The sequence below is a fragment of the Micromys minutus genome (genome assembly GCF_963924665.1).
Source record: "Micromys minutus genome assembly, chromosome: 19".
Lineage (NCBI taxonomy): Eukaryota > Metazoa > Chordata > Mammalia > Rodentia > Muridae > Micromys > Micromys minutus.
The window spans coordinates 38971317-38985299 of record NC_137954.1 but is presented as its reverse complement, the minus strand read 5'-3'; the positions used below and the strand labels follow the sequence as shown (position 1 = coordinate 38985299).

General features: G+C 46.2%; 1 protein-coding gene across 4 annotated transcripts in view; it reads left to right on the top strand.

Moving 5' to 3' along the window:
• The window catches only part of COL6A3 (collagen type VI alpha 3 chain), a 75755-nt gene that overhangs the window by 17058 nt on the left and 44714 nt on the right, over positions 1 to 13983 (top strand). The window contains exons 3-4 of one of the 4 annotated variants that reach the window (XM_080933075.1): positions 5354 to 5956; positions 11275 to 11859. In XM_080933075.1, coding sequence (XP_080789201.1) covers positions 5354 to 5956; positions 11275 to 11859 — 1188 coding nt within the window. Of the gene's footprint in view, positions 1 to 5353; positions 5957 to 7314; positions 7413 to 11274; positions 11860 to 13983 lie in introns of those variants that run through there. The other 3 variants (XM_080933078.1, XM_080933077.1, XM_080933076.1) reach the window with 3 other exon arrangements.

Sequence of the window (13983 nt, the reverse complement as noted above, 5' to 3'; positions counted from 1 at the left end):
ACTTAGGGAAGAGATGTTCTCAAGCTTAAAAACAAAGGCGTGACGACCCTCCTTCAGTCCCCTTCAAACCAGCCTCCACCTGTACCAAGAGAAGGTTTCTGAAACAGCCAACATTTGAACTTCAAAACCCACATTCTGATGCTATTCCAGGGTTAGTTTACCTTCCTTAAGAAGAAAGCCTTCCTCTGATGGGCAGGCGTCCACCTAGGAGCAGAGAGCACCAGAAGGCACTGGGCTGAGGGAGGAGAGGAAGCCTGTGATTGTTTTAAAGATTAGACAGTATCAGAGTTCAGTGTCCTCGCTGTGATGTGGTCCAAGTTTTTTGTTTTAGAAGAAACTGAGTTCTAAAGGTGGGTGACAAGCTGGGGAAAGAGCCAGTGCTGAGCTGTGGTATTCCTGGCCATGGTCTGCACTGTTGTGTCTTTTGTGCCCTGGGACTGTAACCATGAGTCCCTTCAGATTCTAATGCCCTGAGTCATTAGATTCATTAGTGGTCACCCTGGGTGTATGCAGAAGCAGGTGGCTATCACATTGTATGTTAACATTACACAGTGGAACGGGCAGACTCCAGTGGCTGGAGAGTCCTTAGATCAATCAAGACTGTTGATTTTCATCCCATTGATAAGTGCCCAAAAGACTGAGAGGGAAGAAATGTGTCAAGAATGTAAATGCTTCTTAGCAGCAATCTTGCCTCATAGCCAGGACTAGCATCTTCATCAGCCAGGGGCGGGAGCAGGGCCCCCTGTGCTAGAGCACAAGTCACAGAGAGCTCAAGTTCTAGATGCAGCCAGTGGGAAGAAGGGGGATCTTGAGAGAACAGATGTGGGGTAGGAAAGCATGCTAGAAGAGACTCATGTTTCTTCCAGGAGAGGAGGGCTCTGCATTCCTAGGATTCTGGAGCGGGAAATCTGAGCAGCCCAAGTGGAATATATAGGTGGATATAGGTGAAGGAGAAGAGCACCAGGTATAAGAGCCTGTGGTTGGAGCTACTTGGAACAATGGTTGCAGAGATGTGATGAGGGCTCACACTTAGAAAATGACTGTGGACTTGCAGCAATGCCCAGTAAAAGCTAGAACTTGCCAGCCAGGGGGACATTCACCAGTATGCCCCTCCCCTAGCTTGTTTCAAACTCCTCAGGTGCATTCAAAAGCTAGAGAACTTCCAGACAGAGTCTGGAAAGAGAGAACCACTCAGGTTATACAGAGTAGAAGCTACTAGGACCTTAGCCACACCATTCCACGGACTCCTGACAGGGTAGAAAAGGTAGTAAAATGCTGGAGTGAATGGGGGAGAATTCTGAGACTCACGGGACTATCCATAGGATACTTGAGTGTGTATCAAGGGTACACCCAGCATGTAGTAAGAGAGCGTTTGGAATCACGGAGTTGGGGAATTAAAAGGGTTGTCACTGAGGCTAGAGGGGCTACCTATGCCCTCTAGAGAAGAGGCTGAAGATGTGAGAGGTTGATCAACCTGCCTCCACACTGCATACTAAAGAGCCAGAAAGGTTTCTTTATACAGCTCTTTAGTATGCAGTGTGGAGGCAGGTTGACTGCCATGTGACTGGGGCCATGGAGAGAGGCTCAGCAAAATAGGTGGTATCTGGGTCTTGACTAGGGAAAGAGTGATCTTGCAGCTAGGACTCAGGAGACATGTACAGCTCAGAGGAGATGGTAGAGGAAGCCAAGTTCACAGGCAGCTTTCCCCCTCTGCCAAGAGTATGGCTGAGGCAGGAGGCTGGAGGTAAAGCATCTGTGGAAGCCAGGCTCCTACAATGAAGATGCTGAGGAGTGGGGTGAAGAGTCAGTAGAGAATTTGAGGCATGAGTCAAATACTCCAAGGAACATGTGTGAGTTCCTTGTCTCTAGGGGAGACAGGCAGAACAGAAGGCAAGCCTTTGGGATTATAATCAGATCAATGGGCACCTATAAGGAAATAGTTTTCATCACGGGGATTTAGAAAACTGCAGCGAAGAGAGGGGTGGTGGGTGTGAGCAGAAGGAAACCTGCTGCCGTGGACATGCAAGGTTTGGGTGCATAGGGCTTTGGGAATGACACATCCTAAGGAGTTTCTGAAGGCTGGTACTCCATGGCTTCTCCATAGTTTCCCTTGATCTCAGCCTTGGTAGGATTGGGGTCACCAAGGTCTACAGGAATGATTCATCTAGGGTTTTCTGCTTCCAGGCTGTGGGGGTCCCTGGCAGTGTTTTAAAATTACCAGGTTACAGGAAACAAATATGTGTTCTAGAGGTCACTCTGAATGGTATTCCAGTTTCAGAGGGAAGGACAAGGGGGATCCTGGGGTAGCTATGTGTGTCCACCAAGAGTTTCTCACCCCCTCCTTTTAGAATGATGACATACTCATTTGAAAACATGGTTAGTTGAGAATGGCACATTTCTAAAGTTAATGTCTTGGCAAACTACCAATACATTAACACAAATAAATAATGTAGCTGTTATATAAATGATAGAAACTGAAATGGTCACAACAAGAGCTAAGAGTATGACTACATATAGCTATATGTAGTATATAGCTTAAAAAAAAAAAAAAAGAAAAAAAACCTTTGTTTTTATGCCAAGAGAGCATCTCTGTCTTCTATGTCTAAGTCACTGGCAGCACCGGGTGCAGTATTATTAGTCTGTTGTCTTCTCTGATTAACTGCGCTCTGCAACTCTTTTGTATCACATCTCACTGGGTAATTTGTTCCATAGCAAGACTGAAATAAGATAAAACAAGAAGTGGGGATCATTATCGTAAGCCCTGTATAAAATCCTGGAAAAGGCACGTTGGTGGCCTGACTGAGTCTGCCGTAGGCATCTTAGACATTCCCTGTCACTGTTTCTGGTTCTGACGTGAGAGCACACACACACAAAGCTTTAAGGATCACCATTCTGCATGGATTTTTGCTCTGCTAGTTAGTCCTGGCTGTGTGTGTGTTTTAAAATCTCTTTGTCACTCTTTGGAAATGGGTACAAACGAGGTGTGAGACCTTCGTTCTAAAACAGAAGCTGAAGGCGATACATTTTCTTTACAAATTGTGTTTCTCACAGGAAATAAGGGTGTGATGTTTCCTGGGCACCCAGGCAACTGGGGCTTCGGAATCTTCCATGGACATCTTGAAATCTTTTCATAGAAAGTACCAAAGAGGGTATAACACACGAGACATGATGTAGACCACCATCCGGCTTCTACATTTTACACTTTCGGGCTGATCTGATTTCTCTTGGAATTGGTGTTGGCCGTTGGTGCGCCTCGCTGCACACAAGAACCCAGGACCCCTGGGTCTCTGTGTGGCTTCGGCTCTCGCGGCTAACAAAGCATGCTGTATGTGTTCCATTATTGTGTGTGTAAGAATATCATGGTTCTGACTCAGTGATGACAAATTATCCATCATTTTATGACCTACCACTGATGAGTTCAGCCTGCTCTCCCATCCAGAGAGTTCTTGAGTGGTATATACACCATTAGAAATTGCTACCAAAGAATGGTAGAGGTAGATATAAGGAAGACAGAATCATGTCATGTTATGAGTGAAGATCTGTTTATTGTCCATCTTGATCATAAAGATCCTTAAAAAAATGTTTAGATAGGGTGTGTAAGAAACTGGTCCTTCTGGGTCCTTCAAGGTCACTGGTTCAGATGAGGAAACATGGAGGTGTTTTACGGTGTATGCCATGCAATGGTGAGAGCAATTTTGATGATCTGTGCAATTCACATTCCCTGGCTCTGCATCCTCTCAAGATCCTTCAGAAATCTTGTATTCTGGGTGAAAAGTGGTGAATACTTTGGAATACAAACCAAGGTTCTGGTCTTATGTGGATTTTATACAGCATTTACTAGCACATAAGATCTCAGTGACTAACAAAGTGATTGTCCTCTTGTATCTTGAGTGGTAGCAACATTCCAAGTTACTACCATTCTCTGTGCAAAGGGTTCAACCCTGAAGGGGTTGTCCAGGTCTTTCAAGGAGGTAGGGAAGGAAGAGCGTGCATGAGCCTTGTACTCCCTGCTTCACCTCTCATGAGAACACTGCTGAGAGATAAGCTTTTCTCCAGTGAGAATAGAAACAGATTTTCAGGCACAAGGAAAAACTAAATTTATATATAAAATACCCACTGGCACTGAAAAATCTGAATGAATGGTTCTTTCTTACATTACAGTGTAATAACTATGCTTCAGAGCCCTAGAGTATGAATATTCATTCTCACACAGAGGCCCTTCTTGTCCCCAGTACACCTTTAATTCATTAAAACATTTGCTAGGGCGATTTTGCCCTCCTTCTAGTATAAGAGGGTTTAATTTTAGTGCACAAGTTGAGCCTTTGGACTCCCCTGTCCTGGTGTGTAGGCTCATTCACCACTCCCCTTTATCTGAGCCTCAATGTAACCCTCATTTTCAGTAATGGGAAGTTCAAGTTTCCCTCACTGGGAAAAAAGAGGTCTTTGGCAGCCATTTTTATGTCCTTCAATGATGACAACGCTGATTGCCTTAGGATCTCTCAGCCAATGTTGGTTCTGCTAGGCAATTCACTAGGATGTCATAAAATGAGGTTGGATAATTATGTCATGACTGGCTTCACATCACTCTGCTTAACATTGTTCTTCATTATTTGACTGAATACAGAGGCAATGCAAATCAAGCATTTCTGATCCCAGCCCAACATTTGGATTTCGCACAGCCAAGCACCAGAGAGATGATTGTAGGATATGACCTATCAAGTAATCTTAAAATTAAGACTTTAACTGTGTCTGAGTTTTGGGTCCCAGATACATGTGGGGTCATCCATTTTGATTTTCAAGAAACAAAACAAACAATAGTTGCCCAGGGAATTAAATAACCTTCTGGAACTATCAGTCACCTGGCCATGAATCTGGGTTTTTGTTTACTAAACTGGGCATTTGCATCAAAATCTTTATAATCATTCCAGAGAAAAAGAGCACAAATTATAAACAACTTTTGAATTTATGTCAACCTAATCATCTCTCCTGCAACATAGAATCCTATAATCAGATACAATCATACTTGCCTCTAAATTTAGAAGAAAAATCCAGAATGTTGATTTCTCTTGGAGTATGATGCCTTGAAGTTTAACTGTCAAGTAATCATAGACAAAAATTTGCTCTACACGTTCCTACTTCAGCCACCATTCCTGAGTCATTGCCTCTTATCCACTCAGAATGCAGAACTAAAAGAGACCTCACATTCCTTCACCGACATTGTGTTTTGTTTGTCCGTGTTTCGTGTTTCTTGTTGGTTTCCAAGGAAACACGTCTGAAAGCCGGGATGATGCATGTGGTCACTTGTTCTAATGCTTTCACTTTTTTTTTTCTTTTGCATTTCTTTCCTTTAAAGCACAAGACTCAGCTGACATTATTTTCCTTATTGATGGATCACAGAACACCGGAAATGCCAATTTCGATGTCATTCGAGACTTCCTTGTAAATGTCCTTGAGAGACTCTCAGTTGGAAATCAGCAGGTCCATGTGGGGGTGGTACAGTATAGCGATGAGCCTAGAACCATGTTCTCCTTGAACACTTACCCCTCCAAGGCTATGGTTCTGGATGCCGTCAAAAGGCTCAGCTTTGCTGGGGGGGAGTTAGCCAATTTAGGCCAAGCCCTTGACTTTGTAGTGGAGAATCACTTCACGCGGACAGGTGGCAGCCGTGTAGAGGAAGGGGTCCCTCAGGTGCTGGTCCTCATAAGTTCTGGGCCTTCTAGTGATGAGATTCGAGATGGGGTGGTATCTCTGAAGCAGGCCAGTGTGTTCTCGTTCGGCCTCGGAGCCCAGGCCGCTTCCAGGGCAGAGCTTCAGCACATAGCTACCGATGACAGCTTGGTGTTTACTGTCCCGGAATTCCGTAGCCTTGGGGACCTCCAGGAGCAATTACTGCCGTACCTGGTTGGTGTGGCCCAAAGGCACATTGTCTTGCAACCACCAGCTATTGTCACACAAGGTATGTATGCCATTTTTTTTTTGCCATTTATACAGGAATGGGGGTGTGTTATGTGGTGTTTGTCACAAAAGGAAAATGGGCACTGGAGTGATTCACCTTGGGAGAAGCCGTAAGTACTCACGGCCAGTCAATCAATCTGTGATGGCTTTCGTATGGCCTGTGTGTGGTCATCGCATGGTTCAGAGGAATCTAAAGATGAACAAGTGAGTGGAACACTCTTAGAACATGGGTCACTAGGAAAGTGTGTGGTCTTTAGGCTAACAATGTAACAAATGCATCTTAAAAGAGGCTTAAGGGATTCATCACAATTCGAGAAAGCCATTCCAGGTTAATGTCAGTGTATTAGAAGTATTCTCATAAATAGTGTCTTCCAAAAGGCGGTGAAGGGGAGTGGTTTCTGCTCCTGTCTCAGTGTACTGGATACAGGAGGGACATTTCTGAAGGTAAGGCTCAACCAGGCAACTGCTGAATGGGTAGTTATAGAACATCTTGGTCCTATGATTCCACATTTGGAACAAATTGTTTTGAATGACTTGCTTCAGCAGCGCAGTCAACTAGAATCACTTAAGGAACACAAGCCACCCAGCGTCATATGAGAGATTTATTACTTAAACACTGGCGGTATGGGGACACCAGAAAGGTCGTTGGTCTGAGGTTTCATCACAGATGGTGTCATTTTCATGACCCAAGACAGGCAGTGGAAACCATCCAGTACGTTGGTATCAAAGACTTCAGTATCCATAAACACCCAATTCACTTCTTCCTGACGTCTTCGAGTAGGGATGCACTCAGATCAGTCCTTGAACACAAGTCTGTTCCTCATTGTTCTTCAGCAGGGCGCAGGCTCAGTGAAAGTGGGCACAAGGACAAGGCTTCTGGGAGACTCTGGCTAGCAGCCTGGGAGTCTAGTTTTTCTGCATGGAACTACTTGTGTGTCTAGCTCTGTCTGTTAACTTTATAAAGAAAGAGCATGGACCTGTGGTATGACTGCTGTTATACATCGTAGTTCTTTTACCTGTTGTGTCCCCAGGATTCCAGGCTGGTTTTTCTTAGCCAAAGGGATAACTGTGGTCTTAAAAATAAATGTTTTGGTGAACATGCCACCGTATGAAATGAACAGAAGAACTCTTTAACATCTGAATGAAACACTTCAGAGTCCCCACTGGCTCATGTGTAGAGCTGCCCTCTGCTGCCCAGCGCTTTGTTAATTGGAGGCTCTAATAATAGTATGGGGCTCGGGAAGGGTGGTGGTGGTGGTGATGGGGTAATAGGAAGCTACCCATAATTCCTCAGTGTAAACTTCAGCCAGAATCAGGATACATTCCTTCAGATACATTCAAGACAGAGATGTGGTGAGAATGGCAGTTGTGACAGGAAGCTCAGGGCTCCAGTGCATCTTCACCTGACTTCGGCACCAAAATTGTGTGTGAGAACCTCTTTCCTGGAAAGGCTTTTGGTAAATCTGGGTTCAGAGGCCAGTCTGGGTGCAGCTTGTTGTGCCCCATTTTGTTTTCTCGCTTCTCAGATTCTGATGGGGGACAGGGTGCAGGAAGTGAGGTCAGCCTCCTGAGCTGGATTCTCTGAGGGGAAACATTGAAGAATGGGGACTCCATGTCTGAGTCCTGCCCAGCTGTGTTCTGAGCTGCAGCTATCCATCCAGCTGCCTTGCTCTGGCTCTGGTGGTTAAGGAAACCGTGACAGGGAAATGCACAGCCCACTGATGCTTCTCTGAGCTGTATACACTGGAAACAAACCATTGCTCTGTGCTTTAGGAACAGAATCAACACCATGGCTGCCTTTGGGAGGACTGGGGTTTTGTTTGTTTTTGTTTTTTTTTTGTGACCTTGGATAAATCATACAACATCTCTGGGCTCCGATTTCTTAAATTCTCATCCAATAATTTACTGGGTGAAGATATCTTTGCCTTAAGAGAAGTTTCAGAGTATGTATTTAGATGTGTGGTAATGCTGACCCTATATTGGATTTCTTGTAGTTAACAAGCATTTGGGCTTCTTCCCCACAGATATCACTGTTAGTCTCAATGATGAACTCCTAACTCTTCAGCAGATATTCTTGACTATTCAATATTTGCCAGTCACTCCGCCAAGCACTGGGGACACTGAGAGGAGAAAGATATAGTTATTGAGTCTGTCACATGTGAGCTAATGATGAAATAATCCATGTCCCACGTGTGACAAGCCACAAGGCCACCAAAGGGAGCTGTGACTGAGAGGCCATGGGCAGGAGACTTAAATTAATGGTCTGCAAAGTTATAAGACAGAAATGAGCAGGGAAAGAGGAGGAGAGGGAAGGGCACTCCAGATAAAGGGAACAGCAGACAGTGTGGCCTTGCATCAAAAAATGAGGTCCTCTGCCCCGACCTGACAGACAGAAGGCAGTCGGCTGGAGTGAAGGGGACGCAGACAGGGGCTTGAGGAGCAGCTGGCTTGGGAGAGGGAGAATCTGCAGATACTGTAGTTATTAAGTGGGAAGTCAGACCCTCCTATGGCAGCAACAGTGGAGTGCTGAGCAGAGAGCAGAGTCCTGAGGTGCTTTTTGGAGAGTTGGGAGACCACCTTCCCGGGGGCCTCTCACTGTGGCATGTTGGTGCTGCCACCCACGTGTGCTCCGAGGTCCCAGCTGTAGAGCACAGGCTTCCTGATTGTGCATCTGTTTGCTGGATGCCGCAAGGAGAGAAGGGAAGAGTGCCTCCACGGCTCAGCCAGGAGGGTCTGATGATGGGTTTGGGAACAGAGTGAGTGAGGGCTAGTGAATCAGAGAGCCCATGAGCATAGGCCCAAGGTGGGGTTGTGAGGCTGAGAGCGGTTGACTAAGGGAGAGGAAGGGATGAAGATCAGATTTGAGAACTTGGTGGGTGAAGAAGTTGGGGTTTCTGTTGACTGAAAGAGAAGAGGCTGAGCAGGTGGCAGGACGTGGGAGATTTCAGGGGTGTGTATGGTCAGTGGTGACCATCAGATCATAGGCGTGACCCCAGAAATGGGACGATGGGGGACATACTCATGGCAAGTACTGGGGTCTTTAGATGACAGTTCCCAAGTTGTTTAGAAGACAGAGGGAGAAGCGGATGAATATATGGAGATCCAAGGATACAAAAGTAACATGGGTGGGAAGGGTTCCTGGGGTGGGGACAGGGTGGCTGTGACAGAATTTGTTTGGCGATATTCACGGGAAGAATGAGGGTATACTTTCCCAACTCCCAAGCTTTGGGGGAGGAGGGATCCTGGGGTTTCCTGTTATCTATCCCAGGAATGAGGGCTGAAGAGGATCAGTCATGGCTGAGACTGGCAGGACCTTCAAGGTCACGTCCAGATAGACAATGGCTCCTCCATTCTGTGGAAGAGATTGGGGTAAGGGTAGTGAGGAAGTGTTGGTCATCCTTGAGAGAATTATGAGGTTTGATAACTGGGTGTGAGATGGTCTATAAAGCAGCTCGTCCATCTCACAGAGAGAGAAGTCCAGAGAAGGGACCTGGTCCTGAGAAGGCTAATCAGCTAGAGTCAGAAGCAGGAAGCACATAGGAACTTGAGTGCTCTCTGAGTGGTTTGGGACTTTCTTTTCAGTCCTGATTATACTTGCCTGAGCACCACTCCAGGTGTCTCCCTGTTAGTGGCTTCCAGAAATTTAAGCACCAACCAAACCAAGTGACCTCTTCCATAATCAAAGAGGACATGTCTTATGTCCTGGGAACTCCAAGGCACACTGTAGAACCCACAAAACTGAGTCCATGGTGGACAATTTCTATGTCCCCCACATATGGATATATGTTCTTCCCGTGGACCACTGGTAAAATGTATGGTGAAGTGTCAAAATGTGTGAGGTGGTAAGTGTGACAATTATCATATTAACCTGGAGATATGTTTGTGAAGGAGCATGCTGCCTCTCAGGTGGCCATCTCATGGATATTTGTCTATCAGTCTGCTGAGGGAGAGATGCGTGATACATGTGTGTGCTACAGATGTGGAGCATTATATGTGCAACATATATGTATGTATGCCTGTGTACATATTGTTCCCAGTGACATAAGAAATAAGAAGTCCACTGTATATACACATAAGCACTGGGTTTATCTGCAAAGATATCTTTTACAGTACCACCAAAGTTGCAGCCCCAAGAGACTGCATGTTCCAATCTGAAGGGGAAAGAGCTCCCTGATGGTTATGCCCATGTTTGTGGCCCAGGGAGCAAGGGTGGGTAACGTTGCACACACATTTGAACCAGCAGGTAACTGACATCTAGAATAAAAGCCTTTCACAGAAACGCCTGCCTCCTGGCAGAACTCTGTCTCTTTGGTGCAGAGAGCGTTAGAGGTGGCTCAGTCACACTAATGCCATTCCTTATGGTAGCAAAAGTGACCACGGCACCATATTCCTAGCCTCTGGTCCCTGTGACTAGGAATGAGCTGTGTCTTAGAATACATCATGAGAGGTGTCTCTAGTTCTCAGGAAGCTCTTCCTGCCTCCATTTCTAACGTTCTTCTGTTGGGTGTAAAACATCAAGCTGCTCTGCCCACTGTTTGGCACAAAGGATATACGGGTGCTTCTTTTTAACACACCCACCCCAGCTCAGCCCATCTAGAATCCTTACAGTTTCGGAGGAACCTGAGACACCAGGAATGGGCTTCGACTCTGGTAGAGGCATTGTTCCCATCCCTTGAGACAGTAGCTGGATGGACTCAGTTGCTGCCAGTAGTGATCTGGACAAGGTCATGGTCTTTCATGACCTGTCAAGGTCATGGACTTACTTTCATGGTCTGTCTACATGACCCAGATCATGGTATATCACTGACTGGCATTCCCACCCTAGATTGTGAAGGAAGTGAAAAGCTATGTCTACCCTTGGTGGGGTGGATGCTGGCTTCCTTTTCCAAGATTTGTGATAACCCAGCAAACCTTTGTTTTCGCTTGCCAGAGGAAGCCATACAATATAGAACCAAGGAAAACAAGAGCATCCCTGTTCTCTTTCACATTTGTGTGTGGATTTGAAGTCAGACTAGTGACTCAAAGAATTTCCTGAACAGACACAAGCTCAACTCGTTTAAACTATGATGGGCAATAAAGAGTCAATTACCTCTTTAGTGGTGCTGTATGAGCTAAAGTAACTTTCTTCTGTGAAGCTACTTTTGAAACACATTACAAGTACGTAGGGTTGGAAAGGAACTGGTCACCGCATGTGACAGTTCTCCCAGGGACATTGGCGAGAGCAAGGGAGAGTAGCCTGTACAAAGTGGGCTTTACAGTGTCTCTGTTGAACCTGACCCTGAGATCATTCTGGTTATCTTTTATTATTGCTATCTACAGTCATGGAAGTCAACAAGAGGGACATAGTCTTCCTGGTGGATGGTTCCTCCAGCCTGGGGCAGTCCAACTTCAATGCCATCCGAGACTTCATTGCCAGAGTCATCCAGAGGCTGGAAATTGGACAGGACCTGGTTCAGGTATCGGTGGCTCAGTATGCAGACACAGTCAAGCCCGAGTTCCTTTTAAATACCCACTCCAACAAAAAGGATGCCGTAACTACAGTGCGGAAGATGAAGGCTCTGGAAGGCTCAGCTCTGTACACCGGCTCTGCTCTGGACTTCGTTCGAAACAATCTCTTCACTAGCTCGGCTGGCCATAGGGCCACTGAGGGGGTCCCTAAGCTCCTGGTGCTGATCACGGGTGGTAAGTCCCTTGATGAAGTCAGCCAGTCTGCCCAGGAGCTGAAGAGGGACAACATCATGGCTTTGGCTGTTGGCAGCAGGGCTGCCGATGAGGATGAGCTGAAAGAGATTGCTTTCGACTCCTCCCTGGTCTTCATTCCTGCTGAGTTCCGCCCTGCTCCTTTGCAAAACATGCTGCCCACCCTGATGGCACCCCTCAGGACCCTCACTGGAACCACAGAAGGTATGGTGGCTGTGGTTTACACATGCAGGAAGGGGCTGGTAGGCAGAAACTTGGAGAAATGCCTGGTAACATACTGTTTAGTTGTTTCGTGGTGAAAACAACCACTTAGTTTTTCTGCAGGGTGGGAACAGTGGAGTTGTAAAAGCATCTGATTTTAAACTGTAGCATCACAGGGTCACCTGCCTGTACAGCTTCTGGTCACAGAAGCCACCCTCTGTTCTCTGAATGACATCTCTTATGTTTTTTTTTTTTTTTTTTTTTTTTTTTTTTTTTTTTTTTTTAGTGACCCTTTCCAGGAACCTCCCCTCAGCTAAGGGCTTTCCTTTCCTGAGCTGACAGGATCTCTACTCACAGACAATGTAGTGTCCTCAGCTCTTAGACCCTCTTTTCACTCTGTATATGGGATTCTCTTAAACAGGAAAATATGCTGATAGAGAAGCATGAAGACCCAACTCTCTCACTTAATACGAGTCACAGTGCAGTCATTTCTAGAGATACTAAAGCTCTCAGCCCATGAACTGGGCTAACACAAACCTTCATCCTCAATGAAGAGAAGATGAATATCCTGGCATCCAGCTTTTCCCTCTCATAGACCTCACACAGAAGGGCTGTTCAGTGCATGAACCTACTGCATGTGTGCCGGCTTGTTCCTCAGAATCTGGTGTTATGAGTCCTCAACTCTCTCTCTCTCTCTCTCTCTCTCTCTCTCTCTCTCTCTCTCTCTCTCTCTCAATCTTGAATCCACTCTTTTATAGACAAAGTTAAACACACAAGCCTGAACATAAACATTCCTATGTCCAGTTAGTCTGAATTACAACAGGCCATGGGGGAAAGCAGTAAGTCTGCATGCGTCTCTCAGGGTCCATAGGGATAGGACAATAGCCTCCACCCATGAATACAGAAATCCGCAGATGCTCAAGTCCCTTCCTTAAGATGGGATGGTGCAGTGCCCAAATGTACTTCATATACATCCTCCTATACATACAGGGACAAATGTGAGGCTAGTATTGTAGCCAATCACACAGGAAGTACTGGAAAGGGACAGAATCCTATTCAGTACAAATGCTCTTTGTTTTTCCCCCAAATGCTTTGAGCACTGGTGGAATCCCTAGATATGGGACCCACAGACAAGCTTTTCTTCATGGCCAAACACAGGATACAATCTCTCCATCACCCAGCTTCTCTAATGTCTGTGACCAAATACATGACAAAGTCAAGGAAGTGAAGGAAGGTTGATTCTGGCCCACAGCTTGAGGATGCTGCCCGCAGTGGTGGCAGAGGCATACGAGCAGGACCCTGAGGTAGCTGGTCATATTCATAGTCACCAAGCAGAGAGAGAGATGCTGGTGCCCAGCTGGATATTCTCCTTCTTACTCGTGCCCAGGAGGACCCCGGCTCACACAAAGATGGCGTCTCCATTTAGGGTGGCCCTTCCCACCTCAATAGCTCAACCTAGAAACTCCCTTTCAGACCTGCACAGAGGCATGTCTCTTGGTTGATTTTAGATTCTAAATGGTTGACATCTATTTTAACCATCTATGATGTTGACATACCCACGATGCTGCCACATCTCCTTGGAGCCTCTCCCCTGGGTGCCCTATGACCTAGTACTGAAATTACCCCTAATCAGAAAGGAGAACGGGGGTTGGAGGTAGGGGTGGGATGAGGACTCCAGTTGTAGGACCACATCCTTTAATTGGCAGACAGTCTTATAGAAGCTGTGCTCCTAGGTCCATGGGGGGTGATGTTTCCTGAACTTTGGTAGAAAGAGCTGTCTATGTGCACCCAGGTGAGCCCCAGAAGACCCAGGCAGCACAGGTGAGTGTCCTGTGACTGGCGGTCTGGAGACAATGAGCAACAGAAAGAACAGCACCCCGTGGACTTCAGTTCTAGGGAGGAAACAGTGTTTCAGGATTCTTCTGGCGATGTTGGTTGTAAACATTCTAACTCTAGTGCTTTGTCTGTCTGTGAGCAATCTGGATTTTGTACACTTGGCTATCAGTGTGCCTCACGAGCTCCAGTCACCGCAAGGGGAAAATATGCAGCCGCTTGCCATATTTTACCAGATGATCTGCTCTGCCACGTTGACTCCCTCCGTGTTCTGAGTGTGCCATGTGTGCCCTC